The 27,794-nt window shown below is 36.8% G+C and overlaps 1 protein-coding gene across 1 annotated transcript in view; it reads left to right on the top strand.

Moving 5' to 3' along the window:
- FCHO2 (FCH and mu domain containing endocytic adaptor 2) overlaps positions 1 to 27,794 on the top strand; it is a 108,968-nt gene that overhangs the window by 62,061 nt on the left and 19,113 nt on the right. Inside the window, exons 11-19 of the mRNA XM_075726760.1 lie at positions 2,467 to 2,491; positions 10,071 to 10,128; positions 14,317 to 14,492; positions 15,061 to 15,072; positions 15,480 to 15,504; positions 16,227 to 16,269; positions 16,991 to 17,085; positions 22,993 to 23,096; positions 27,085 to 27,214. Of these exons, the coding sequence (XP_075582875.1) occupies positions 2,467 to 2,491; positions 10,071 to 10,128; positions 14,317 to 14,492; positions 15,061 to 15,072; positions 15,480 to 15,504; positions 16,227 to 16,269; positions 16,991 to 17,085; positions 22,993 to 23,096; positions 27,085 to 27,214 (668 nt within the window). The remainder of the gene's footprint in view (positions 1 to 2,466; positions 2,492 to 10,070; positions 10,129 to 14,316; positions 14,493 to 15,060; positions 15,073 to 15,479; positions 15,505 to 16,226; positions 16,270 to 16,990; positions 17,086 to 22,992; positions 23,097 to 27,084; positions 27,215 to 27,794) is intronic.

The raw sequence follows: 27,794 nt of genomic DNA, 5'->3' as shown, positions 1-27,794 counted from the left end.
GTCTGAATATTTTTATAAAAGCTGCTTTTTCCTAAAGACATTTTGTTTAATGTGGAAAGATAATATCAGTGTGTCTTTCTAGAAAAAAATTTTGGTTTTCATGTCATTAGAAAATATAAATCAGCTCAGCTACTCTGAAATGGGAAAAGAATCTGCCTTGCTTTTAACAAGTTGGACTGAAATTTTATTTATTTTATTTGTATCTATATTTACAAACAATACAAAAAATGAATATATTCTGAGGTCAGAAGGAAAGTAGTATGATGGCATGATATTGACCTCCTATGTAACACATGCCATAGGTTTTTACAGAGATTCTTGCATTAATCCATAACTTCTAAATGAACTAGAACATCACAAATAAATAATAGGATTCATTATGTGCTTAAGTAACATATTCTAATAGTTATTTATGATCTCTTTAAAAAATTTTGTTGCTAGTCTGAATTTTGTCTGATTTCATCTTCAGCTGATGATCCTGTTATAGGCTGTATGTGATAAAACTGTATCATCAGAAACTTCTCTGCACATGGAAGTCTTAATCTCTTGTTAAATTAGGCTGTAAGCTTTTTTAGTTTGTGTTGGGCAGGCTTTCCACATCTAGAAAAACTCTCATTGTTTGTAGGCTTTTCAGTTTATCAATACAGTTTTTAAAGTGTTGACACCTAAACTGTGTCTAGTAATGGTTTTACACAAGAAAATACCATACACAGTGTATTCTGTTGCATATTGCTATACAGGTTAGTCAAGGATATCACTTCTTTTTCTAACCACTGCTTTGCATGATTTGGTTGGTTTAGTTTTTATCTACAATGCTTAAATTCCCTTACAGAATCCCCATTTGCTGAAATGTTACCTTATAGTAGAAGCATGACCTAGTTCTTTAACCTTAAAAGAAAATTCGTGTGAGTAGTGGTGTAAAAGTACATCTGTCTAAAACCTGATGTCCTCATTTTCCACTTCACCAGCATTTGCATACTATTGAGTTTTCCTTTGTATCTTGAGACTGGATCCTGGGAGGTGCTGTTGGTCGTCCTCTGAACGATGCTAGATCTGCCATTACTTTTTGAGCATTAGCTTGCTAGTTTGGAAAATCTTCATTACAGGCTGAACTACCTGCATTGTAGTTTGCCTCACATCTTTCACCTTTCTTAACTTCTATGGACTTCAGGCTGTCTTGTTTGAGTAGAGATGCTTTTTTAAACCACATGTCAGAAAATATGTTTGTTATATCTTTTGAGAAAATATGTATTTTTGTATCTTTGAGCTGTAAAATAGCTTTTAAAATAGCTTTCTATTGCTGTGAATTCAGTTTAGCCAGCAGAGGGAGATAAGACGTAAGTCAATTAGAAACTTGGTCACATATGTTTTGTTTTGTGTGAGGCCTTTCAGAGGAGACGGGATTTTTCATCTCACTGTCAATTCCTTAACAGGCTGTGCTGAATTTTGTATTAATGCTTCCATGTTAGCAAGTTTTTGTACCTGTTTTGAAAGGTTCTGTAGTTTTTTCATTTAACCTATTCAGCCTTTCAGAGAAGTTGATTTAATTGCAATAAATTTGATTCCCCCCTACCCCCCTTTTTTCTATAAGTGCATGTTTAGGATGTTCAGTTTGATTATATAAAAACACTGTTGTTCAGTCACACTGGCACTTATGGCTTTCTTTATCAGGATGCAAATTAGAGAAGATTTGTGTGCTACTCAAGTATTCCCCCATTTTGTAAATTTAATTGCTTCTGCTTTTTGCAGACATCAGAGAGAATCAGTCATTCATTTTTTTTTAAATACTGCTGCTTAAATCGAAGTTATGGTGGAAGAATATTACACTTGTGAATAACGTGCTTGCAATCACTGCCTTTCTGCTGACAACTTTTTTCTTTTTTTCTTTTTTTTTTTTTAAGTGCCTATTAGGAGGTTACTCTATTATTTTTTCCAGCATCTTCTAGTGCTTGACTGCAACTGTGCTTGACAAACACAAACTAAGAATGAAATTCCAAAAGAGGGAAGCTCTGAACTCCTCTAAGAATAGTCTTAATTTCTTTGGGAACTGGTTATTATACAAAATGTTTTGCAATTGCATGTGGACTATTTCATACTTACTGTGCTCATCAACCACAGAGACCTGACTCTTAAAAGTATAGTCATCCAGAATATAGCGCAGTACTCCTGGCTTCCCTTGATTTTTTTTATTTTTTTATTTTTTCACTATGATGTGAGTTTGCTTTTTCAGCATTTATTTTGACTTTTTCTTCTGTGGTGCTTTGAGCATAAACTTTCAGCTTTTATTTAAATCTCATTCAGTTGAATGTGGATTGTTTTTAGTGAAAATTTTAACAGTCTGAGAGGCAAAAGGGTTAAATGCAGTGTTTCAAATTAATTGAAAATATTAAAGGAAGTACCAGAACTGTATAAATGAAATAATTTGTGCATTTTATAATTGCATATTTTCTTCATTTTTTTTAATAGGGAGTGTCCAGATGCAGACTCAGTTGTAAGTACACTTATTTCCAAAACAAATGCATATGCTAATATTGTCAAGCACTACAACCTGATGAAACTTGTATACAGTCCCTGCAATGCATTATTTATCTGATAGAGGATTTAGTATTTTGGTAACACAGTTGAAGTGTTAGTTTTGCTCAGTACATAATCTTTAGCAGTATATACAAATACATGTCAGTAATACATTTATATTTCCTAACTATTTTAGGTTTTAAACAAGGTGTTTTTATTGCAAGTATTTGCTACTTTAGTTTTCAAGTTAATACTTTAAATTGCTTGGCTAATAGATTCTAAGTAAGGAAAAGGTTCAGTTTATTATAGACCCAACTTTGCATTATCAGATTCCTCTGCTTACTACTGTTTCCTTTGAGAAATCCTTCTAATATCAATGGGGTTCTGCTTTCTCACTAGCAATAGAGTGTAGAAATATATTTTTTTTAAAATATGGCTTTAAATGCAGTATCTCTAGATGCACTTTATTAATGGCCTGTTTTTCATTGCTATCAGTTTGATCTGTGATACATCTTACAATTTTATTTATTAAATTCAAATAAGTAACAGTTGCAAATTAAATTGGTATGTTAATGCTTTTTATTTCCTTAAATTGAGCCTTTTTATTTAAACAGGTATGATGTCTTGAATTCTGTGTAACAGAGATTGCAGCTCCCTATAGCTATAGTAGGAAATAATTTACAGAATAATTTAAGTGATTTTCTGTAGACTGGTTTGTTTTTCAGTTCATTTATTTAGATGCCAATTATATTAAACAATTTAAGTTTCCAAGTTCACCTATTTTGTGGATTTTCTTCTATGCATTTAATATCTGGGAGATTTAGTACCTAATATTAAAACTTCTTTTGAGAAACTTAGTTTAAAAAATCTAGTCAAACTATTGTTCTAAATAAGGAAAAGTAAGTTTTGCCACGTAGTAGAACTATATGTGTAAGAACAGCCTTGTAAGCATCATCGAGACAGTTATTTTGTCCTGTGCAAAGTCATCTTGATTTAGAGCAAATTTCTTTTCTTGGGTACATTTAAAGTAAAGTAACTTCAGAATTATCCCTATAATTATCAGGCTTTTCGTGGAAATAATAATATCTTTTGACAGTTCAGGTTGAGTCACTGGAGTGAACCACAACTGGGTTTGACTTGCAATGTATTTTTCTTTGCTTATTTTGGTCTATACTTTTTTTTTTTTTTTAAATAAGTTCAAAAAATTCGACTGTAAATGTGTCTGACATTCTTCTGGCTGCATGAGGCACACCATATGATCATCTAAGTTAATTGTTCTGTCCAGATGTAATTTATATTTGGTTAATAAAGCACCTAACTTTCATAGTTTCCAACAACAAAACTGATACTTTTCTTGCATTCTCTTTTTTTTTTTTTTTTTAATTCCCAACATTTTATGACTGCATTTGGAATTTAAAATTTGGTCTATCATTTCTTCTTGCTTTTTACAAGTAACAGTATTATTCTGAATGGTGAATGCTTTAATAGCAGAAGCCATTACTGTCATTCTCATGATGCAGCATACCATAGATGAGATTGATTTCACCCCAGAATGTTTTTACATTTTAAGGTTGATGTCCTCTTCTGGAAGGTCCCATTTCAAATGTTTTTCATTTTTCTTGTCTTTTACTTTAGGATTTCCTTTCTGTTTAATTTTTCAAACTTTATCTAAATAGTTATAGCCATCTATATTGCTATCTCTGTGAGGATTTGTTTTGTATGGACCTTTGCAATAGATTACATGTTTCAAGAAATTGAACTTGGAAAAATATTATTGAAGAAAAAAAAATTGAAAGCAATTATAATTTCTGTTTGACTGCTAGAAAATACTGAAGACTAGCCCTCACAAAATTCAATTTATTTAAGGTGTCCCAATTATGATTTTGGTCAGCTTTGCTCACTCATAGAAAATCTCTGTCTGGCTTTTATGTTATCAACATGATCTTTTTTCAAAAGGTGGCTTTTGTTTATTTGTCAAGAACTTTAACTGTGTGAAAAAAATGTAAGACATAGCCACTCTACAATTATTTATAACTATAAGCACTGTGGTAAATATATTGAAATTTTAGAAGTTGAGGATGCAGTAAAAACTGACTTCAATACTTTATCTACCAGTTCTACGTGATATTGTGGATCTTTGAACACATGGTGTGTAGTCAATACCATTAGGGCCTCCTCACTAGTCCAAAATGTATAATGCAGTGCATTCAAACTTGTATTCTCTGTTTCCATAAAACAAACCAGTGAGATGGTCTTAAAAACGTCTTTTGTACCAAAAGGAAAGTTCTCAAATTTATCTGCAGCAAGCCATCCACTTAGGCTCATCCTTTTCATAGCTGTCATGTTATATATATTGGAAAATGTGATGCATTTGAATAAATTGTTAATTCCTAGCAATAATTTTTTGTAACTGCCATAAGAGGTTTTTATGTGCTCGTGAGTAGGAAGGCAGCTGTGAACTGAGAACATATTTGTTCTCAGGGTATTTGTTGAAAAGGTTGACCACTTCAGTAAGCAGTCTCTGTTTAAATATAGATTACAGTATGTCATGAGGTTTAAAATTCCTGTGTTGTTATATGTCAGTCTACACATGTAACTTCCATTAAGCTAAGCCTTGATAATTAAGAAAAGTAGAAAGTTAACTATGTGTACACTAGAAAGCAACTAGATAGCAACTGAAGTCTGGCTCTGTATGTGTTTATTACCTAGAAAGTTTTTCTAAAGGCAGAACTAATTGTCGTGTTTCCCATGTCTCTAGGGATGTTCTATAGGAAGATACGAGCTCTAGTAGAAACTTTTCTTTTGGGGAAGCAGTTACAAGGTTCCACTTGTGTCCAGTAAGATCTGAATTTGGATAGCAACCCTTCCTTTGGTTGGGATACTTACAGATCTCCTTCTACTTGACTGCCTATTTTCATGAAGTCTGTAGTAATGCAATTATCTTTAAGTCCTCTGTTCTGACTGTCAAAACCATTTGAAATTGTCCAGTAAGTTCAAAAGTAATTAAGAAGGGAGCCACAGACGCACAGAACATAAAGCTGAAACTGTTTTTCATAGGAAACTGGAATGCAAACAAATACATTGAGGCATCCAAAACTTTTCATTAACCTCTTTACATATGAGTGTAGCATAATTACAGTGGCATAGAATTATACATCATTTTTATTTCTGGGGACTGACTGACTTTGGAACCACCAAATCCTAATTAGTGGAACACAAGCGTAACCTTCTATTTAGTGAAATACAAATGTTTTTCTTTTTGCATTTTGTAATGTTTACTTCTGGCATATTTTGAATAGCTGCCATTGATACAGGGTACAAAGTTTCGTAGTCACAGCAAAAGATGGGGCACTTTGAATACCTGGGTTTTTTTCTTTCTGCATTGCTGGCAATGGAAGAAACTGACTGGCTACTCTCTTCTTCCATGTCTTTTGGGTTAATAGGCACCCTAAGGAGAGGAGGCTGGTAATACATAATACCTCTGTCTTAACCTAAGGATATACCGGAGTCAAATTTACATCTCAAATATGTCAAAAGTGGAGAGGTTCTTTTTTCTCTTGTTCCAGGCTATGGGCTTCAACAAGTTCACTTTGGTCCTCATCTGGATTACAGGAAGTCAATCCAGTTCAGTAAAATGGTAGAAAGTTCATCTGTCAGAAGAAGAAACAGTAGCTGTTCAGCTGTACTGTGTCTTGATGCATGCCCTGAGGAAAAACTTGATAAGGAGCTCTCATAACCACTGTAGATATCCCAGGAGAAGAGAAAATAGACAGAAACAAGCTGAAGTGTAGTGAAGGTCTTTTGCTTCTTGACTGATGACCAACCTGTAAGCAGTGCTAATGTTGCTGAGGAAGGGCCAAATGAAGTAGCTAGACTGCAATATGCTCCACATGTTCCTCTTTTGTCCTTTGTATGCAGCCCAGGGAAACTAATGATATGGTAATGGTCTGGCTTCTTCCATTGCTTTTGGATGACAGATGGGATTAGAGCAAGGAAACTGAGAGAAAGTATTCACCAAAACTGAAAAAATAAATTTTGGCAATAGGATGCTAGGTCCTCATGCTTTTTATATTATAGGCAGTTTTACTTTGTTATTTATTATGTCCTTATGTTTTATTCCTTTAAAAAATTATTCACCCCAGAAATTTCGTAGAACATACTAATGCAAAGACAGAGTTACAAGCCCTGAATTTTTAATATATATCTAAAACTGTATAATACCTTAATTAGTAATGTGTGGTATAACATCTGCAAACACAGGGAAAACTCTGTGGTTTTTATAGCTATATGTTTACTTGCTTAACAGAACCCCTGAGAATGTGAAACCTTCTTCCAAGGAAGTGCACCTTTCCAGTTACTTCCGTGGAGTTCAATTCACATCCATATTGAGCTATATACACACAAGTAATGTGTTTGGGTAGGGGGCTACACCAGACTCCATTGTATTAACTACTTGCACACCCAAAGTTTGCAAAGATCATTTTCCTCTGTGTTGAAGTTCAAAAATGACACATGTACACATGAAGGCTGTGGGTTTTTCCTCTCATCAGCATGGTAGGTAAATCAGGTCTTGTCCTTATTGTGTGCCTGATACTTAAAAGATGCAGTTATCCACAGCATAACATATCGTTCTGTAGCTGTAGGAGTGTGGAGAAGGGAGTAAGAATTAGTCAAAGAAATGTAAATGCCTTCATGAACATCAGATTCATGAATATGTATCTCTCTCAAAATGCTGTGTCCTCTACCACTGTTACAAAATGTAGATTAGTAAATAAAATCCTCTTGTTTCAGAAAGCAGAATTGTTCACTTTTTCAACCATTCAAAATATTGAAAACAATATTTTGAAATTACTACTTAACTTGTAAGTAAGATTTTGAGGTACCATTTTGCTTGTATGTGACACAATTTGTCTTTGTCAATACAAAGATACATTAAGTATCTCTTCCACCCTTTTTTTATATTGGTTTACACAAAAATATAAATTCAGTATCTCATTAATGAAAGCAGAAGGTGTTTTAAGAATGATCATAAATTGGTACAAGATCACTCTGAATCATTGACAAAGCTGGAAATACGAAGTGGATGATTTCTGACTATATACGCTGTGTAGTCAGATGTTTTAAATTACATATATTTAAATTTTAGAAATAGGAAAACACAAAGTAGTACAACTGAAGTATTTTGCACAGTGTTAGGAAAAAAGTGGTAATGTAGGCCTGCTGAATAAGAAACAAGGAATTTTTCAGTTCCTGTGTTCAGAATTTAAGCTGTAAAGCATCCATCTCTGTTACGTACATATTAACTTCGACTTTTTGTCTGAAGTTACGAATACAGGCTACATGGTAAAGTGCCTTTGAGGAATAGATGATTCAAATATCTTTGGAAGATCAGAAATAATTAGCATGAAAATATTAAGAAAGAAATTTAATACTTTAAAATCTTTAAGATTTTAGTGCTTTCTAAGAATTTACTTTATCCTAGAGATTATTCAGTAAATTTAAAAAAAAATGCATTGAAAATAACTTCTGCAAACTAAGTTCTTTCACAATTTTGTATGAAAATAGTCAGATTTTCCAGCTATGTTGTGCGTGCTCTGTGTGCCCAGTAATAATATCCTTTACATATATGGCACAGCTGGAAGAAGAACTAAATGTTGTATATTCAAAGATTTTTGTTGGTTTTCAGTTCATTTTAACCATGAATGACCCTGATCTATTGAAAATTGCCTAGTATGACAACTAAAATAATTTCAGAATTCAGAAGTTGTAGTGTTGTAGGAAAATGTACCTACCCTCTAGCTATATGGTTTTGTTCTGTTTACTTTGATGTCAAGTTTCATTAGTGTTTTTTGGTATATAAACAAGGTCAGCCTGAGGTCAAGCGTAGCTAAGAACCCTGATTTGAGCGAGTAGAGCTAAGGTACTGGACCGTATGATCCTACTCTTACTTTTTTTTTGTTCAGTTCTTTTTCTTCTTTTTTAATCAAATAGCAGTGAAGTCCAGCTCTTACAAGTATTTCAATAAATTGCATCTATAAGTTCCATATTTTAAGGTTTGAGCTTAAAGATTATTTTTTGGACTTAGTTTGATGCACTGTCTAATTGGGTACAGTATTACATCTCCTATACAGGATTGTATTTCTCACTCTTTTTAGCAGAAATTTTGATCTATGTTTAAATTCATTTATTTAATTCAGAACTGATATATTTAGAGAGCTGTACAGAGGAGAATGTTTCTTAGTAAAATATCCTATTTGTGATATCTGTAAAAGGATTAGAGGGACAACTACATTCTTATGTTTATCTTCCTCTATAATTCAAAAGCTATTCAAAGTGAGCATCTTTAAATTTGGCTTCAAATTTTAGGTGAAGTCAAGTGGTTCCTTGCTAGTCCACTTGAAGTCTCCAGTGCAAGTCATTTTGTTATATCTTGTGACTTATAACAAGCAAGGTATATTTTGGCCGTCCTGTATATATCTCTAATAGCCAGACTGCCTCCCAGTACCTACTTTCTGGTAGAATAAACTGATTGGTACACTAGAAAAACCACTTTTTTATACAAATCTTGTCATTTTTATAAGAAATTTATAACTGGTGAAATCACTACATTTTGAAGGCACTTGGGTTGAGGGTTTTTGTAATAAACTTACTGAGGCATCTGAGCAGTTCACATACGTAGTTCACTATGCATACAAAGTCATGAGTGGGCTTTTCTGTTCTGAATGGGGAAAGTATCTGTGTATGCAAGTTTATCCCTTTATATACAATATACACGAATGTGGTTTTTCGCGCATTTTTAAAATTTAGATTATTATATTAGAGACTTGTTTCTTTCTGACCTAAAGCTTTTTTATGAAACTGAGTGCTTAGGTAAGCATTCTAAATGATTTTAACATAATTCTCTTCAATTTATATTTAATTGTCTGCAAGAACTGAAAAATGGAGCTAGTCTGAAGTTCCCAGGCTCTTATTAGCTTTGAAAATACAGGATTGAGATGTATAAATGAAAACTTTGGAATGCGATTTCGAGCACTTGTGTTTAACTTTCATCCATGCCTTTTAATTGATGTGGGTATTCTTCGCTAAAGTGATAGTGCAGGCTTGCTGCCTTTTGAAGAGGGAAGAAGTTGCAACCTGTGTAACCTGGAATCCTTTTACTCACATATTAAAGTATTGACTATTACTTAAGAAAGGTTTTGGTCCTGTACCATCAGAGCCTCCAGTGATGTAGCTGAGAGAATTAGAAATAGAAACTGGGAAAATATTTGGGGCCAAGAGACTTGTAAGCTTATTTAACACTCAGCAGTAAAGCTAAATGCTTCTGTTGGTTTCTGACCTTTTTGATAGAGTACCAGTAAAAGCAGATGCATTCAAACTTGCCAGTTTTCATGGGAAATTTGGAGGTTGTTTTGTTGTATTCTGTTCCTGAGGTATCTTGTCACGCTACCTCTGAACTGCAGATCATAACTTGAGGTAACTGTAATAATTAATGGTGAATGACAATGACTTTCATGAGCTGTCATAATCAATATAATAATTTTTGTCTTTGTTTTTAGAACATTCCTGATGTAGATGATGAAGGATACAGCATTAAACCAGAAGCAACACAGGATATCCTTTTCACTGTTATTGTGCCAAGTTATTTGATGTTATTACAAATCTTTGGAGAGAGGAAGTACTGATTAAAGTGTTAAGTAAAGTAAGACGAACGACATTCATGCTTATGTTGCAACCTTGTATTCTTATGTTCATAGCTTTTGCAAAATGTGCAAAATTTTGTCTATCTTAGATTTTGTGTGTGTGCAAATGTTAAAGATTAGATCAGATGTCTTGGGAACTTTAAGGGGATTTTGTTTGTCTGTGTCCTGGTTTCGGCTGGGATAGAGTTAATTTTCTTCCTAGTAGCAGGCATAGTGCTGTGTTTTGGATTTAGTAGGAGAAGAATGTTGATAACATGCTGATGTTTTTAGTTGTTGCTAAGTAGTGCTTATGTTAGACAAGGATTTTTCAGCTTCCCATGCTCTGCCAGGCACACAAGAAACTGGGAGGGGGCACAGCCAGAATAGTTGATCCAAACTGACCAAAGGGCTATGCCATACCATGTGACGTCATGCTCCGTATATAAACTGGGGCGGGGGGGGTTGGGAGGGGGGGTTGGCCGAGGAGCAGCGATTGCTGCTCGGGAACTGTCTGGGTATTGGTCGGTGGGTGATGAGCAATTGCATTGTGCATCACTTGCTTTGTATATTATTATTATCATTATTATATTGTTATTACTATCATTACTATTTTACTTTATTTCAATTATTAAGCTGTTCTTATCTCAACCCAGGAGTGTTTCTCACTCTTACTCCTCCAATTCTCTCCCCCATCCCATCGGGGTAGGGGCAGTGAGCGAGCGGCTGCGTGGTGCTTAGTTGCTGGCTGGGGCTAAACCACGACAGTCTGACAGCCAAAAAACCAAAATAAAACAAAAAAAGCCTGAACAAAAGCTTTAAGGCTGACCATGCAGATCTTTCTCCTTTAAAAGCTCTCAGAGAGTCCGTAAAGTTTGTAAACTTTTTTAAGCATACAGAGTAGTTATCTGTTCTATACCTGCACCCTCCCACTTTTTTATAGCACCATTAAAAAGATTGGGAGCTCCAGCAGTCTAGAAATAGAATTTCTGTTACTTATTGAAGTCATTACACCACATGCTGTTTCTAATTGGTGCTTCTAGATTTTATTGTCTTTTTAATAATAGCTTTGATATGTAGAATATATTTTTGTTATGACTCATTTTTTAGGGAGGCTTTTGATTTTTCTCTGCTCTTCCTTTGAAGGAAAAAATTCTTGTCCTCTTTTTTCCTCCCATCGGAAAGAGAAGGAAGCTCTACTTAAGAGCTGGGAATAATTGCTGTAGGTCTAAGCAAGACTAATATGTTAGCAAGATAGCTCATTTTTGGAAATGTATTCACTGAATTCTCTGGGTACTGCAGATAAAAGGTAAACTTACACTTTGCAATTACCTTAAATTGTGAAAACTTTTAAGCAGTTAGCAGCACCTTGAAGTGGGCCAGTTCATCACCATAGCTTCTCTGTTTTCATCAACTTTGCAGAATACACCTCTGTTGCCCCCTGTGAAGATTCCTGTACCGATAAAACTAGTTCGTGTTATCTCCTATTTACAAAATTCATATAAAAGTGAAATACTTTTATCCAGTTCTGAGAGGGGCATTATTTCATGCTTTGTATATATTTATGAAAGGGAGAAAGGAGTGAACAACATTCATGCTTTGTAAATGATTCATCTGGGCATGCTTTTCTACATTATGCTTTTTGCTGTGAAACAATAGGAAAGGCCATACATTCAGTGCAAAACCTCAATGGTTTGCAATCCCTGTCAGCCAGGTAGTACTTCAGCTTCTGAAAATCTTGACCAGATTCAGGAAGTCATCAGTTCCCTTCCTCTTTTTCTCCCTTAGCCTCCAAGAGTGGCCAGTCTTGTTCAATATCTTTATCAACGATCTAGATGAGGGGATTGAATGCGCCCTCAGTAAGTTTGCAGATGACACCAAACTGGGTGGGAGTGTCGATCTGCTGGAGGGTAGGATGGCCCTGCAGAGGGACCTGGACAGGCTGGACCGATGGGCCAAGGCCAGCTGTATGAGGTTTAACAAGGCCAAGTGCCGGGTACTGCACTTGGGTCACAACAACCCCATGCAACGCTACAGGATTGGGGAAGCGTGGCTGGAAAGCTGCCTGGCCAAAAAGGACCTGGGGGTGCTGGTCGACAGCCAGCTGAACATGAGCCAGCAGTGTGCCCAGGTGGCCAGGAAGGCCAATGGCATCCTGGCTTGTATCAGGAATAGTGTGGCCAGCAGCAGCAGGGAGGTGATTGTTCCCCTGTACTCGGCGCTGGTGAGGCCGCACCTGGAATACTGTGTCCAGTTTTGGTCCCCTCAATACAAGAAGGACATTGAGGTGCTGGAGCGTGTCCAGAGAAGGGCAACAAAGCTGGTGAAGGGTCTGGAGCACAGGCCTTATGAGGAGCGGCTGAGGGAACTGGGGTTGTTTAGTCTGGAGAAGAGGAGGCTGAGGGGAGACCTTATGGCTCTCTACAACTCCCTGAAAGGAGGTTGTAGTGAGGTGGGTGTTGGTCTCTTCTCCCAAGTAGATAATGATAGGACGAGAGGAAATGGGCTCAAGTTGCACCAGGGGAGGTTTAGATTGGATATTAGGAGAAATTTCTTCACGGAAAGAGTAGTCAAGCATTGGAACAAGCTGCCCAGAGAGGTGGTAGAGTCACCATCCCTGGAAGAGTTCAAAAAACGGGTAGACATGGCACTTTTTCACATGGTTTAGTGGGCATGGTGGTGTTGGGTTGAAGGTTGGACTGATGATCTTAGAGGTCCTTTCCACTCTTAATGAGTCCTAGTTTTTACTTTCATTATAAGTATTCCAGCCACCAAGCCAGGAAACATGAAATTGCTACTCTACCCTTAATTGGTTTAGCAGTGGACTTGGTAATGTTAGGTTAATGGTTGGACTGGATGATCTTAAAGGTCTTTTCCAACCTAAACGATTCTATGATTCTATATTTATTCTGTTTGTTGGAGGACATTATTTTACCCTCTTGGCAGTCCAGTCTTAAGTGTAAAAACACTTTACAAGAGCTGCCTGATTCATAGGAAATGAATCTTGAAACTCAGTGATAACTTTCCAGACAAGAGATCTTTTAATGAAATGAAAAATGACTTGCCTTTGAGACTTTCTTTTCTAGATATAATCCATTTTGGGGGACACATAGGCTGTAAGATGAAGACATTTAACTTTTTCCTCACCATGACTCAGGCATTTTTTTCAGTTTAAATGGATTTAGAATGTCTTTAGGGTTCAGGTCTTAATCTTTGTCAGGCAATAGTTTGAAGAGATTTAATTCAAATGGCTGGTATATTTCCAAGTGAAAATCACAGAAGCAAGGTATAGAATACATATGCTCCCCTAGGTAGTATGAAACTTTTATCTTTAAGTAGAGGAAAATTTTCAAATTCTTTCTTGTCAAAACAAATGCATCTTTTAAGACTTAGCATAGGCCTTTCAGACCTTTTGTTCAGTGCAGCTCCTGTGCATATAAAGAACAAAGGCTAAGTTCATCTGTTTATCCTGCTTATTTTGAGGACTGTGTTGTCGCCGTGATTCCTTTTTCACCAAGGATGACTGCTTTAAGCAGCTGACATTGTTCAGTTTACTCTGCAGCCTTCTGTGTAACTGGCATCCTTGCAAAATTTTCAGTGCCACTCTACAAAAGGGGCAAGTAACAGAAGCTGCCACTGCTGCTGCTTCCTCTACTGTTAATGCTTGGTACGGTGGTTCTTAATGCCCACAGGTACAGTGGGCATTTCACTGCTAATTAAAAAGGGTAGGGCTTTCCTTCACTTGCTTTAGAAGGATTTCTACATTTTTCATACATGTGTTGAGTCTTACAAATCATAAATCTAACATGTAGAAGTGTTGCTACTGTAGAATCTTTAATTTATCCTCATGCCTTCAAATATGCAGTTGTTCAGTTATATGACATAGTGCCTTTCAGAACAGAATACCGTTATGAAGATGAGTGGAATATGAAAACTAAATTGTAAATCTGAGTTGCGAATTTTGGACAGTGGCTATATTTGAAGTGTCTGTATAAGCACACAAAGAGGTTAGGGAGCATTGTTTATCTGTGGTGTTCACTTAATAGGAGCATTTTGTAGAGTGTAATTATGAAATGGATGAAGCAGATGAATTTGAAGTATATCCACCTTAACTGAGAAAAACATACCAAAGAGAACCATTTCTATTCACCCAGTGATTCTGACTCTGATGATGATGAACCCAGGAGGTTCCATATAGAAATAAAACCTGTCCAGCCAAATAATAGCTCTCAATATACCATGCCTTCCTTGGATGAATTAAAAGTATCTATAGGGAACATCACTCTTTCTCCAGCAATATCTGTAAGTTATTTTGTTCCTTGTATTTTGAATGTGTAGAAGAATATTTAGTGTAAATATATTTTTCTGTTCAGAATTTATTCTAGGTTCGAGTTCAATGATTCTTTTTTTTTTGTGCACTACGTCATCTTTGGTACACTTTATTGCAGTGTGACATTAAGTAATTCTACCTTCTCAGTTTTTAACTTTCCTTTGAGTCTTTGGAGTGCTTAGTCCTTGTCTTTCTGCTGTTGCCACCAAAAGACCTTTGAATACATTGTGAAGTTAGCCAAGCATGGCTTTTAGCACAGTTTAATAATTAGTATTCAATAATATACAAGCCTTTAAAACAGATTATATAATGTGGATACATGTAACACAGTGCACCTTTATTAATATATTCTGCCAATCCACAGAATGATCCTTTGTACCATGAGATGATATTACAAATAAATAGTATTAAAGTTTGCTAGTACAATATTCAGATCAGAATAAGAAATGGCTCTGATTTTAAGGAAAATATTGTGCATAACATATTAAAATAATAATGCTGATTTTTCTCTCTTTTTTTTTCACCACATTTTGGAAGCAGAGACACAGTCCTGTAAGTACAGAATGGCTTTTTATTCACATTTTTAGATTAAAACCAAGTAAGTGTAGTATGCGAGGGGAGTTATTGGGAAAACCTTAGGAATGTTTCTTTTCATATATACCATGTGATATGTAAGCTGTTTAATTTTACTGCCTCAGCCTGTAAAGGGATTTAGTAATACTGCTCCCTTTGTCAGCTCTACAGTGTTCGTTCCTGCCTTTTCTTACTGGTGTGGTGGGTGTGCACTGGTTGCTCTGTCCTGGCTCATGTTCTGGTCTTCTGCAAGCTCGGAATGTTTTGCCTGGCATTGAAAGCAAAGTATCTCATAGAAAGTTGGGTGGAAATAAGAACCTTGAGACTATTAAGCATTTTATTTGACAGGTGGTAAGAATTTATTCCTTTTTTTTTTCCTGTTTCAGGCACAAATGAATCGAAATTCATCCAGTAAGTGTGAATATTTTAACTTTTGGTCTATTTATGTTAGTTTTCTAACATAGCATGATTTTTTTTTTCAGTTGTTGAAGAAATAAACTTCTTCAGTATCTGTATTTTAAATAGAAAGAAGTATTTCCCTTGTCAGTTCTGGATACCTCTTCTTTTTCTATATACTTGGCTGTTCCCTATTCTGGGAAACAGATGAGGCTGTCTGTGACAGTGATGAGGAACATATCCAAGAGCCAAAGGGGGAACCCCATGGAAAAGACTCCTGTGCAAGTTCTTAAAACTCTTCTACCCACTCAAGCTTAGTATGATCCACAAACCAGCAAAGCACATGCTGTTTTATAGTCAAACACATAAAACACGGCCATGGAAATAGAGAACAGAGTGTTAGGCTGTATCCTGTAGGGTTTTTTCAGTGGGAAACCAAGCTAGATTTGCTGACGAATAGTATTGATGTAAACAGTACAATTTAAGGAAGAAATTTCAAGTGAACAACACTTCCTCCCAAAATGCATTGTTCTGTGTAGTCCTCTCCTATTAGAAGTTATTTCAGGAGCATCTGAATTTATATGGTCAGAAATAATGCATTTTCTCTTTTCCATTTTAATAATTCATAATTAGTTTTGAACTGCAGCAGTTAATATTTACTGTCTTTTTATAATGAAGCCAAAATTTTTATTTTAGAGCGTCACAGCTTTGGTGATAATACTGTGTCTTTTGCTTAGGTGAAGAGTTAACAAAATCAAAGCTTTCTGCTCCAGCTAATGAGTAAGTTCAAATTTAAAATTCTGTCAAATGCAGTTTTGCAGGAATTTGGTCTTATTTTGACCTAATACTCAGAAACTCATTGGAAATATCAGCTGACTGCTATTTTAAGTCTGGCATCTATTGCATCATAAGAGTTAAGGAGCAATTATGTAACAAGGGAGATTTCTATTCATTTGTTTTTCCCTTCTACTGCATTTGCTTCCTTGTGATTTGTCTCAATTGGTATTTATAATTAAATGATGACAAAATATTGGTTTTTATTAAAGTCTCAGGTTTTAAATAAGATATGTTTAGTTTCAGTCCTGTACTGTTCCATGGTAAAGTGTTTAAGATTCCAAGCCCCAAATTTGTAAAGGTCTGTATATATTGCTTTTATATATATATATACTGAAATTAATGGATTTGAAGATGTATGTCTCCTTGAAAATGACAACCATTTAACTGACATTATGAAGTGTGTCCACACACAAACTTGCACCAAGGTGTCAGTTCAGATAGTCTCTCTTATGTGTAAATCAGTTCCTTGACCTGCAATTTGTAAGTACTTTTTTCTTTTTAGATGCAAAGACTAACTAATAAAGAAGAATTTATAAAATTTATGTATCATGTTGTTATATTTATTATATTATCAAACTACTACTGAAGTTGTAGTTTGATTTTTTTTTTTTTTAAATGATTATATACATCTTTCATTTATATTCCAATTGTAACTCTTAAATAGAAAGGGGAACAGTGACCTCCTGGCATGGGATCCACTCTTCAGCAGTTCTCTTGAATCTTCCTCTTCAGCTTCCTTGGCATCCTCATCCTCCTCAGGTAAAATATTTGATAGTAGAAAATGTTTCTCTATATACTTCAGGATGTTCTGGTTTTGCTTTTTTAGCTATTGCAAGGGGACATGCTTTGCCTATTGAAATGAAAGAATTTTGTAAAGCAGTATACTATCTTATAAGTAATACACAACTGAGAGTGCCGTATATCAGGCTTTCAAGCTAGGGAGCAAGGGGGAAGAGGGAACACTAGAAACCTTAGGAAAATTCTATCTTTTTTCTGCCTTTTTTTATCACCTTCTCTCACTTTCCAGAAAATGATCACCATCTAGAATATAAATATTTTTTCATCTGTAGGGGTGGGAGATTAAATGGAGGTTGTTGCAGCAACTGTGAGACAAGCTAAGCTTGCACTGTGAATAGGGATGGGTTTCTTCTTTCCAGGAAAGTCTTTTGAGCTATGTAGTAAAAGGCACTGCAGAGCTTTGCTGTGAGGAACTTGTTTCCTGTAGGAAACTATGATTCTGTTAGGAGATGTGCAGGCATAATCCAAGGGGAGCCAGAAAAAAAATGGCGGGACTGAGACTAGAATTAAGGGGGAGTTTCTGGCACCATCTGAGAGCCAGGGGTATTGGGACAAAAAGGGTGGGCTGGGGAGTATGGGAGGGAGAGGGCGGATGTTGCGTGGGAATTTTGGATTCTGGAGAATAGTAGTGTGGGCAGGACACTGGCAGGCTTTCCTGAAACCTGGTCGTTGCAAAAAAAAAAAAAAAATCACAAAAATACTCAATATTGGTTGTTAAGATTTTGAATATTGATTGAATATTATTTAATATACATGAAATAATAAATATAAAATAATAAAATGAACATTATTTAATATTCAAAAGGCAGTGAAGGAGAGGGAGGCAAAATAGCATATGAGTGGGTATGTGTGCTGAAGAGGCTGAGAGCAGGAGATGCTGAGAAACTAGTTCAGAAAAAGGAAGGAGAGACTGAAAACCAAAACCAGATATTATGGCTATGTTAGGACCTGCTTATTAAAAGTATTTATCTATATTATTTATTATTTATGTTCATTACCTCAGGGGATTTAAAGCAGAATCTACTATTTACTAACAGTAGCAGATACTCTGTTTCTATGGTTCTTGTCAGTCTAGCTACTGCATATATATTTTGCAACCTTTGCAGTATTAATGTAGATACTGTTCTCCTCCCACATGCCTGAGAAAGGAAGTGCTCACTGTTTCTTTTAGCTAGGTATTCATATTCCAAAAATTATAATAGACCTAATTTCTTCTTTCACAATCATGGCTTTCTAGCTGTTTTCCTCTGTGCTTGATCAAACAGATTGAAGAACAGTATGGAAGAGTACGTGTATCAATAGGGGAACTCTGCACAACTAGTGTTAATTCTTCTTGGCCTTAGTAGTGTCCTTTTAGCAGCAACCAACATCGCTGTGTAACTCTTTGGGGTTTAAATGGAACTTATTCTTTCACTACAAATTTGTGTTCCTTAAAAGTTATGGTTTTTAGCAAATCTAGCTTATGGAAATCATTAGATTTTTTCTTCCTCACTTAGGTAACCAGTCAAGGTTATTGGCTAGTGGATCCAAATTTGTAACATAGTAAAGGATAAATTATATATAGATATATATTACTGGAATATGCTGAAAAGAAGTGGTGCTTTCTCAAAATAAGTTTTGCTTATTGTAATTGTTTTGCTACCTTTGGTCTAGTCTTGGAGTCTGTACAGGAAGGCAGAGGTTACTTAATTTGTTGTGCTGGTAGCTGTTACTGTATCCAGTTGTTTATTGCTGTGCCTAGATGGGAAGTCAAAGCAGGTTAGGAAATGTTCATACAGTCCCTCCTGGCAGCAGAACTGTGGAGAAAGTAGTCTCTGGCTGATGAGTAGTGACAGATAATTGGGATCCATAACATCCTCTGTAGCCATATTGGGGGAAGGGGGGGGTTGGAAATCATCCACCCAAGCCCTCATACCTGACAGAGGCTTATGCACAGAGCCTTACATTTCACTGAAATTGGTGGAACATAGTGTCCTGTGGGCATAAGTCAATTTTAGATTTAAGACATCTGTGCCTTGGCAAACTTCATCTGTTAAATAATTATTTAAAGGATTGTTGTTCTAGGAGTTAACTAAGATATTTACACTTGTGAAATGATCCATGGAGTTAAGTAGAAAGTGGATGTTCTAAAGTATAAATAACAAATTATTAATACATTTGGGGAAAAAAATACTGGATTGATATAGGTCATATTGTTATTTAAATCATGTTCTGATGCTCACTAACCTATAACTTAGTTCTAAAGACTTTAAAAAATACACATCCTTGATCTGATTGTATTTTCCTTGAAATCAGTATTTTATCTTCAACTTGAAGGTTAATATAGGTGACCTGATGCTTAAAGCTTTTGAAAAATCTCAATCCAAAACTTAAATTACATAAATTAGTTGGTTTGTGTACAGCATATCTACATATCATGATGTAGCATGTCCTACAGATTACTTTTTTCCTTTTATTGTTAAAATATTTCTTTAGATACTGTTTCGTAACTCTGTGTTAATCATTGAACACTTAAACTACCATGGTATTTGAGCAGACAGTGGTTTATCCAGCACAGAAGTAAACTTTGGTCATCCATGAATAATCCTGCTTTATTAGTAGTTTCAGCTAACTTTGTTATCTTGAACAAACACAACAGACATTTTTTGGTCAGCTATTGATATTGTAAAAATGCTTCTTCTTATTTATCTTCCTCATTTTCATCCATATGTATTTTTAAAATAGTTTTGAACACTACCACATTGCTTTTTGAATAGGATTTTTATAGTATTTTAAAGCCTTTGAATGATATTTAAAATATCTGTCAGAAAGGGAAAGCTGCATTGAAACTCTGTTTATGTGGGCTTAGAGAATGTACCTGTTCATGGCACAAAGATCACTGTGGAGAGGACACCTGTACTTTTGATATGAACTTTTAAACATGTTGCTCTCTTTTTTTGTTCTGTATGTCACTCTGCTGTTGCTCCTAGCTTTGCCAATCTGCAAGATGTTGAGAATTGAGTAACGTTGCATTTTTTGCATCTGTTGTCTTCTACTGCAACAGGCAACAGCCAAATGCAGGGAATACTTGTGGAAAACTCCTGTTTTCCAGCAGCCTGAAGATTATAGGATGAGAGACAAAATAAACTGGGTTGGATGATGCCTCGTATAGTTACTCACTAGATATGGGTTAGTACAGACAGAATATCATCAAACAGGATCTCATGACTGTATTTTCTTCATTCATTCACCAGCCAGCCATTTATGTGGGGCCTTCCCATTACAAATGTTAAGGGTAAGAGGATAAAAATGTTTGGAATGAACAGGATACGATAGGTTTGATTAAATAACTTTGAAAGAAAGGAAAAGCAGAAAGCTATGCAGGGGAAACAAAACTGGAGTAGGACACAAGAAGGAAAAGACAAAGACAAGAGGAAGTTAAATCACAACAGGAAGGAAGTTAGAGGAATAAGGAAAGTCATGAGAAGTAGGGCCTTAAGTGGAGAGAAACACAATAAATTACTTTTTGGCTTACTTAAAAAATGGAAAGTGACGTGATTGGCAGTATGAATGAAGTACATGTGAAATGTGGCTGGGGTTTTTTTCTTTTATTTCTAAGTGGTCGATTTTTAGCCTAGTAGAGCAGTTATTTTTCATGCTGGCTAATGATCCTCTTGCAGTGGGTATTGAATACTTTTTTGAATATTGAAATTTTTGTCTTTTCAGTGTTGGTCCTAGTTTCAATTCTTCCCTTTTCCTTCAGCTACACTAAAAGAGCACAATAGGAGCTCCTCCTCATCTACCACTGATTTGCCTGGGTATAGAGTATCTCAGTCTTTGCTTGGACACCAGACAGATTCTGGGTCTATAAGCCCATCCTCACCAGACTTTACCATTAGCACTTTGTGCAAATCTAGCGTTACAACAGCGCCATCAGGGACTACCGGTACTTTATCCTGTGTTTCATGGTCTCAGAGTCAGTGGATTTCCTTTGCTGATGAACTTCTTACAATTAGACACACAAGCACAGACAAGAAGGAGCCCCAAAGATTGCATTTTAAACCTGAAAATGCCTGCCTTGCCTCTTCTGCTTTGCTTGGGAATTCTTCCAACAGCTGTGCTTCTGAGGATCAAAGTGACCTTTTCAATAGTACTGTATGCCATGAACAATTATTCATTGAAGAAACTGGCACTGCTGCTGAAATTTCTTCCGCATCATCTTCAGCACTACTGGACTGTAGTTTAGTGTCTTCTTGTGCTCATACAAATAAGGGTATGGCAAGCATGTATTGTGTTCTGCTCTTTGCTAATAACTGACTCGAAAAAGCAAACTTGGACTCATTTTTCCTTTTGTTATTATCGCTCACCTGATGTTAAAATTAACTCATCTTCTTACTTAGAATGTACTAAACTGCTTGTTAGCACCAACTTCCTTGAAAGTTAGGATAATTAAGTAAATATCCAGCTTGAAATTAGAAGAAAAATTCAAATTATTCAATTAAAGGCATTGCTTTCTCTTAGCTATGCAGAGTTCTGATTTTCTAGAAATAGTAATGTATTTCTGTGGAATGTCAAGACAGCAGTGAGATCTGAAAGATTAAGTGATTGAATTTGCAAAACCAATTCCATTCATAAATGGCTTTGTATAGATATTTTCAGATTAAATGAAGTTAAATAAATTGGATTTTAAACTGTTCCTTTTTAACACTGAGTACTTTGAAGCATGGATGATGTCACGGTAATGCTACGTACTAAGAGGGCAAAGGAAAAGTATATTTGGGCAAGTGTGCCATGATTCACTGAATACCTGTGGTATTGCAGCACACTACTCAGTGTTTAGCATGCACTGTCATCTTGGGGCATGATAAGGATCTTAAAGGAATGGCTGATATTTTAGTATAACTCATCTGGGGGCATTTGAGTTTGCAGCTCTTGAGGTGGATGTGGTCAGTATTAGCTTAATTTCTTTCCTCCCAAGTCAGTGATGAAACTCCCATACTTAAGCAACAGCAGAGTTATGCTGAATGCCTGAGAAAACTCCACACTTAAAAATTGCATTTTAAGTAATATTAACTGATTTAATTAAAAAAGAACCATCCAGAATAATTTGAGGGACGTAATAGGATGTGCTGCAACAACATAGTCATATATTAGGATTTCAGTCTACTTTGAAGTTAATTTTAGATCTGATGTACTCATTGGATGGCATCTAACATTTATTTTGAAATAAATTTCTAATTAATAAGTTAATTCTAGTCAGAAAAGTGACTGTAAAAGTGGCATCTTCACTGCTGCCACCATCCGTTAGTTGTTTCTGTTAGAAGGACATGGGGCAGTATTTTTTTTAACTGCTTTTTACTTCTGATAGCTCAGCTAAGAGATAAGGAGTTAGTGTGTTCTTACAATCAACAGAGCAATTTATCTGTTACACTGATGTATACTTATTGAAGTCAATGGGATTTCAGTGGGCAAAATTTGGTGTAAAGAGTAATGCCATTGTCAGCCAGACCAAATATGAATTTCCACTGAATTTTCCATTTGTGGTGAGATACGAAAGACTATCCTATATTCTGAATCCCTATATATTATATAGAAAAGGAAACTTGGGTAAAACCATCTTTTTACATACAAACCTCCAAGAATAGTTGGTATAAAATCGTTTGAGAGCAATGAGAAAGCCCATGATGCCATTTTTAGAGTCACTTTTCAGGGTATCACATGGCACTATTTTAAAAGCCTTTATGATTAGTGGTAAATCTTACAAGATGGAGCTTGTAAAATAAGAACGTTTAATAGAAACATAACTTCCAGTTATTCTGTTCAAGTGAGTACATATTTATGTTCAGTGTGACCTTTCTAATATATTTCCTTAAATTTGCTTTCTTTCAGCAAGGCCCACAACTCCTCTTTCTGTAGGCACCATTGTACCCCCTCCAAGGCCTGCTTCAAGACCAAAGCTGTCTACTGGGAAACTCAGTGGGATTAATGAAATAGTATGTATTGATTGGGTGGGTTTTTTTTTTTAAATTCTCCATTGTAACTTGATATCAGATATACCATTCATTTACACTGTTACAGTGGAGTTACTTTCCAGCCAATGTTAAAGGAATCAAGCTCAACAGGCAAGTGCAGGTCAACCAGGGCATCAGGACCAGCCAGCATGGGTTCATGAAAGGCAGGTCCTGCTTGACCAACCTGATCTCCTTTTATGACCTGGTGACCCACCTGGTGGATGATGGAAAGGCTGTGGATGTCATTTACCTGGACTTTAGCAAAGCTTTTGACACTGTCTCCCACAATATTCTCCTTGGGAAGCTGGCAGCTCGTGGCTTGGATGGGCGTAGTCTTCACTGGGTAAAAAACTGGTTGGGTGTCCGAGCCCAGAGAGTAGTGGTAAATGGAGTTAAGTCCAGTTGGCAGTTGGTCACGAGCGGTGTTCCCCAGGGCTCTGTTTTGGGGCCAGCCTTGTTTAATATCTTTATCGATGATCTGGATGAGGGGATTGAGTGCACCCTCAGTAAGTTTGCAGACGACACCAAACTGGGTGGGAGTGTCGATCTGCTGGAGGGCGGGATGGCCCTGCAGAGGGATCTGGACAGGCTGGACCGATGGGCCAAGGCCAAGTGTATGAGGTTTAACAAGGCCAAGTGCTGGGTCCTGCACTTGGGTCACAACAACCCCATGCAACGCTACAGGATTGGGGAAGCGTGGCTGGAAAGCTGCCTGGCCAAAAAGGGCCTGGGGGTGTTGGTAGACAGCGGGCTGAACACGAGCCAGCAGTGTGCCCAGGTGGCCAAGAAGGCCAACGGCATCCTGGCTTGTATCAGGAATGCTGTGGCCAGCAGCAGCAGGGAGGTGATTGTTCCCCTGTACTCAGCACTGGTGAGGCCGCACCTGGAATACTGTGTCCAGTTTTGGTCCCCTCACTACAAGAAGGACATTGAGGTGCTGGAGCGTGTCCAGAGAAGGGCAACAAGGCTGGTGAAGGGTCTGGAGCACAGGCCTTATGAGGAGCGGCTGAGGGAACTGGGGTTGTTTAGTCTGGAGAAGAGGAGGCTGAGGGGAGACCTTATTGTTCTCTACAACTACCTGAAAGGAGATTGTAGTGAGGTGGGTGTTGGTTTCTTCTCCCATGTAGTTAGCGATAGGACGAGAGGAAATGGGCTCAAGCTGCACCAGGGGAGGTTTAGGTTGGAAATTAGGAAAAATTTCTTCACGGAAAGGGTGGTCAAGAATTGGAACAGGCTGCCCTGAGAGGTGGTAGAGTCACCATCCCTGGAAGTGTTCAAAAAACGGGTAGATGTGGCACTTCGGGATATGGTTTAGTCTAGTCTACCCTTGATTGGTTTATTGTGGGCTTGGTAGTGTAGGTTAATGGTTGGACTGGATGATCTTAAAGGTCTTTTCCAACCTAAACGATTCCATGGTTCTATGATTCTATGATATAAGCAGATTTTCACCATTGCCACATAGGCATAGAAGTTGTTCATGGCAAGTGTATCACAATAACAAAATAATTCTTAACAGAACTAAAAAGGTCCAAAGCAACAACAAAAAAAAGAATTCGCATTGGCTGAATGTTTTTAATTGAACAAATCAATAAATTGATAACAAAAGGATAGCATGTGTATGAGATTGAAGTTTTCAAAATGTGAAATATTAGCAAAGTTATTAACAAAGCTCCATTGATTTAGGGATATCACCAAAGCTTTGGGGAATGCATGGTATTAAGTAGATCTTTATCAGTCATGTTGTGATTTAGTCCCAGTTGGCAACCAACCACCACACAGCCGCTCACTCACCCTCCCCCTGTGGTGGGATGGGGGAGAGAATTGGAAGGGCAAAAGTAAGAAAACTTGTGGGTTGAGGTAATAACAGTTTAATAATTGAAATAAAATAATAATAATGATGATGATGATGATGATGATGAAAAGGAGAACAATGAGAGGGAGAGAAGCAAAACCCCGAAACAAGTGATGCAACTACTCACCACCCACTGACCAATGCCCAGCCACTCCCCAAGCAGCAATTGTTGCCCCCCAGCCAACTCCCCCCAGTTTCTATACTGAGCATGACATCATATGGTATGGAATAGCCCTTTGGTCAGTTGGATCAACTGTCCTGGCTGTGCCCCCTCCCACCTTCTTGTGCACCTGGCAGAGCAAGGGAAGCTGAAAAGTCCTTGACCAGTGTCAGCACTACTTAGCGACAACTATAACATCAGTGTGTTATCAGCATTATTCTCAAACTAAATCCAAAACACAGCACTATGCCAGCTACTAGAAAGAAAACTAACTCTATCCCAGCTGAAACCCGGACACATGTGCTGACACAAGTAGCCCTGCTGTGACTTCTCCCTGCCCTTGGTGTTGGTTGGTGGAGAAGACAGGTGGCAGATTGCAGCAGCTGCCCATTGGGATAGTGAGAGGTTGCACGCTGCCTGCATCTCTGCTCACTGCCTGCAGTGCAGGTCCACCTGCTGATAAGGAATGTGGCAAAGAATGTAAATACACAGGCAGCATATCAGACCAAGTCATGCTTAATCTTCTCTGTGAATATTAGGATTCTTTGGGTTTCATTTGACTTACTGACTTGGAAAAACGTTACTGTGGTAAAAACCTCTTCCTGTCTTTCAAAGTAGCAAGATACTTTCACCATACTCTTGTTACGGATGAAATTCTGGTCTAATGCTTTGACAAAACTGAAACACTTTTAAATTGTTATGCATTTCTGTAAGGTCAGAATACGGTCGGAATAGGGTTAATTTTGGAATTCTTTTCTCATTCCAATATAAAATTGTAGCAATTGCTCTTAGACTGAGGAATGTGTTCTTCATGTCATCATAATTAAAGAGAAGAATTTAGCTGGTACTGTTCTGGTATAAAATATGATTCTGCACAAAGCTACATTCATTTTATACTATTGTTTTAGAAATTGGCTATTATCTGGATACAGGTGGAAGACTGTCAGTTGTCTGCATTATATATCAGCTCCTTTTACAATTCCTGTAGTCTGTGTAAGAGCCACATACCCAGCAAGAAGTCTGATAGAACCGAAATTTGGGGGGGAAAAAAAAAAAAAAGTTACCCAGCCAAAATAGATGCTTCAGGGGTTCCAGTACCTTTTAGATAGGTTAATCCCAAAATGATCATCAGTTAGTTTAATACCTTAACAGTTAAGTGGATCATAAAACCATCCAGAGATTGAGGATGGAGGGGACTTTTGAAGATCTCTAGGCCAACCTCCTGCTCAAAGAAGGGCTGATTTCAAAATTGCTTCAGACTGCTCAGGGACATGCTGAGTTTTGAAAATCTCCAGAGAGGGAGATCTTACAGTTTCTTTGGGTAGCCTGTCCCAGGGTTCAACTACGAGGTTGCAAGAAGGAATTGTTTCCCTAGGTTCAGCTGTAATTTCCTTTGCTGTAGGTCTTGCATCTCTGAGAAGAGACTGACTCCTCCTTCTTTGTACCCTCTTTTAGCTAGTAAAAGACTGCTAGTAGATCCCTCCATAGGCTTCTGTTCTGCAAGCTGAACAAACCCAGGTCCCTCTCTCTCATGTACTCCAGTCCCAACTATTTTAGTTGCCCTCTGCTGGACTCGCTTCCAGTTTGTTAGTGGCTCTCCTTTAGCTCTGTAAATCCACATTTGCTGCACACATACACAGGGCTATAGACTTAGCTTCTGCTACCGTGTTATAGCACAATTATTGATAGGCTGTTGCGTAATCAAATATATTAGACTTCAACTACCCAGGCAAAAAGTTAATAATGATAAGCTATGAAATAATGGAATTGATTCCAATGGAAAATGTGGCTTTTCTGTTTTATACTAAAAACTAGGGTAGACAAAGCATTAAAGGAACTGTGCTGAAAAACACTATGCAATTGATTGGGGCATGAAATTAAGAACTCTTCTATTTACAGTCTTTTTTTTAATCTCTTTAAAACCACTTTGTGTAACACTCTTGTAATCTCTTGTTCAGCCTAGGCCATTCAGCCCTCCATTGACCTCTAACTCAAGTCCACCTCCTGCAGCTCCCTTGGCACGTGCAGAGAGCATCTCCTCAATATCCTCTTCTGCTTCCCTCAGTGCAGCAAACACACCTACAGTCGGTAAGTTAAATTAACCATTTTAACTTATTTTAGAAATAGCATAATTCTGCCACAAAAACCTGCTACAAAAACCATTCATTGGAGTTTGTTGTTCCATATGTGAGTCCAGTCTAGGTACTTCAAGCATCCTTTGCAGTACCTGCTTCTAAATGACACTGAGAGACAGGACAGTGGATTTAATTAGATTAGACCATAGATCCAATTATGGCATGTTCTTTAGGGAAATATTTTTCAAAATTAATATTCTATGAATTCTTATTTGGTATGCTTGTATATCCATTCATCAAGCACAATGTGTTACCATGTATTTGTTCAGAAGATGTTATTGTATAGGTGCAGAAATATTTTGGGATACTGATAAATTCGAATGAATATAAATGTTCACAAAATTGAGTTGGTTTATGTTCTTTTTATTTTATTTGTTATCCTGTAATGGCAGTTTCCAAAAAAAAAAAAAGGAAGCTAATGCATCTTTTTCTTCAAGTTAGTGAAATATATAAGCTAAACAGAGGTGTTTAGTAAAAGCAAAACAAGCAACCAAACAAAAAAGATGAACATGAAAAGCAAATTAGTCTTCATG

This window comes from Pelecanus crispus, chromosome Z (assembly GCF_030463565.1).
Source record: "Pelecanus crispus isolate bPelCri1 chromosome Z, bPelCri1.pri, whole genome shotgun sequence".
NCBI classification, from domain to species: Eukaryota; Metazoa; Chordata; class Aves; order Pelecaniformes; family Pelecanidae; genus Pelecanus; species Pelecanus crispus.
This window is presented reverse-complemented; position numbering and strand designations above follow the sequence as displayed.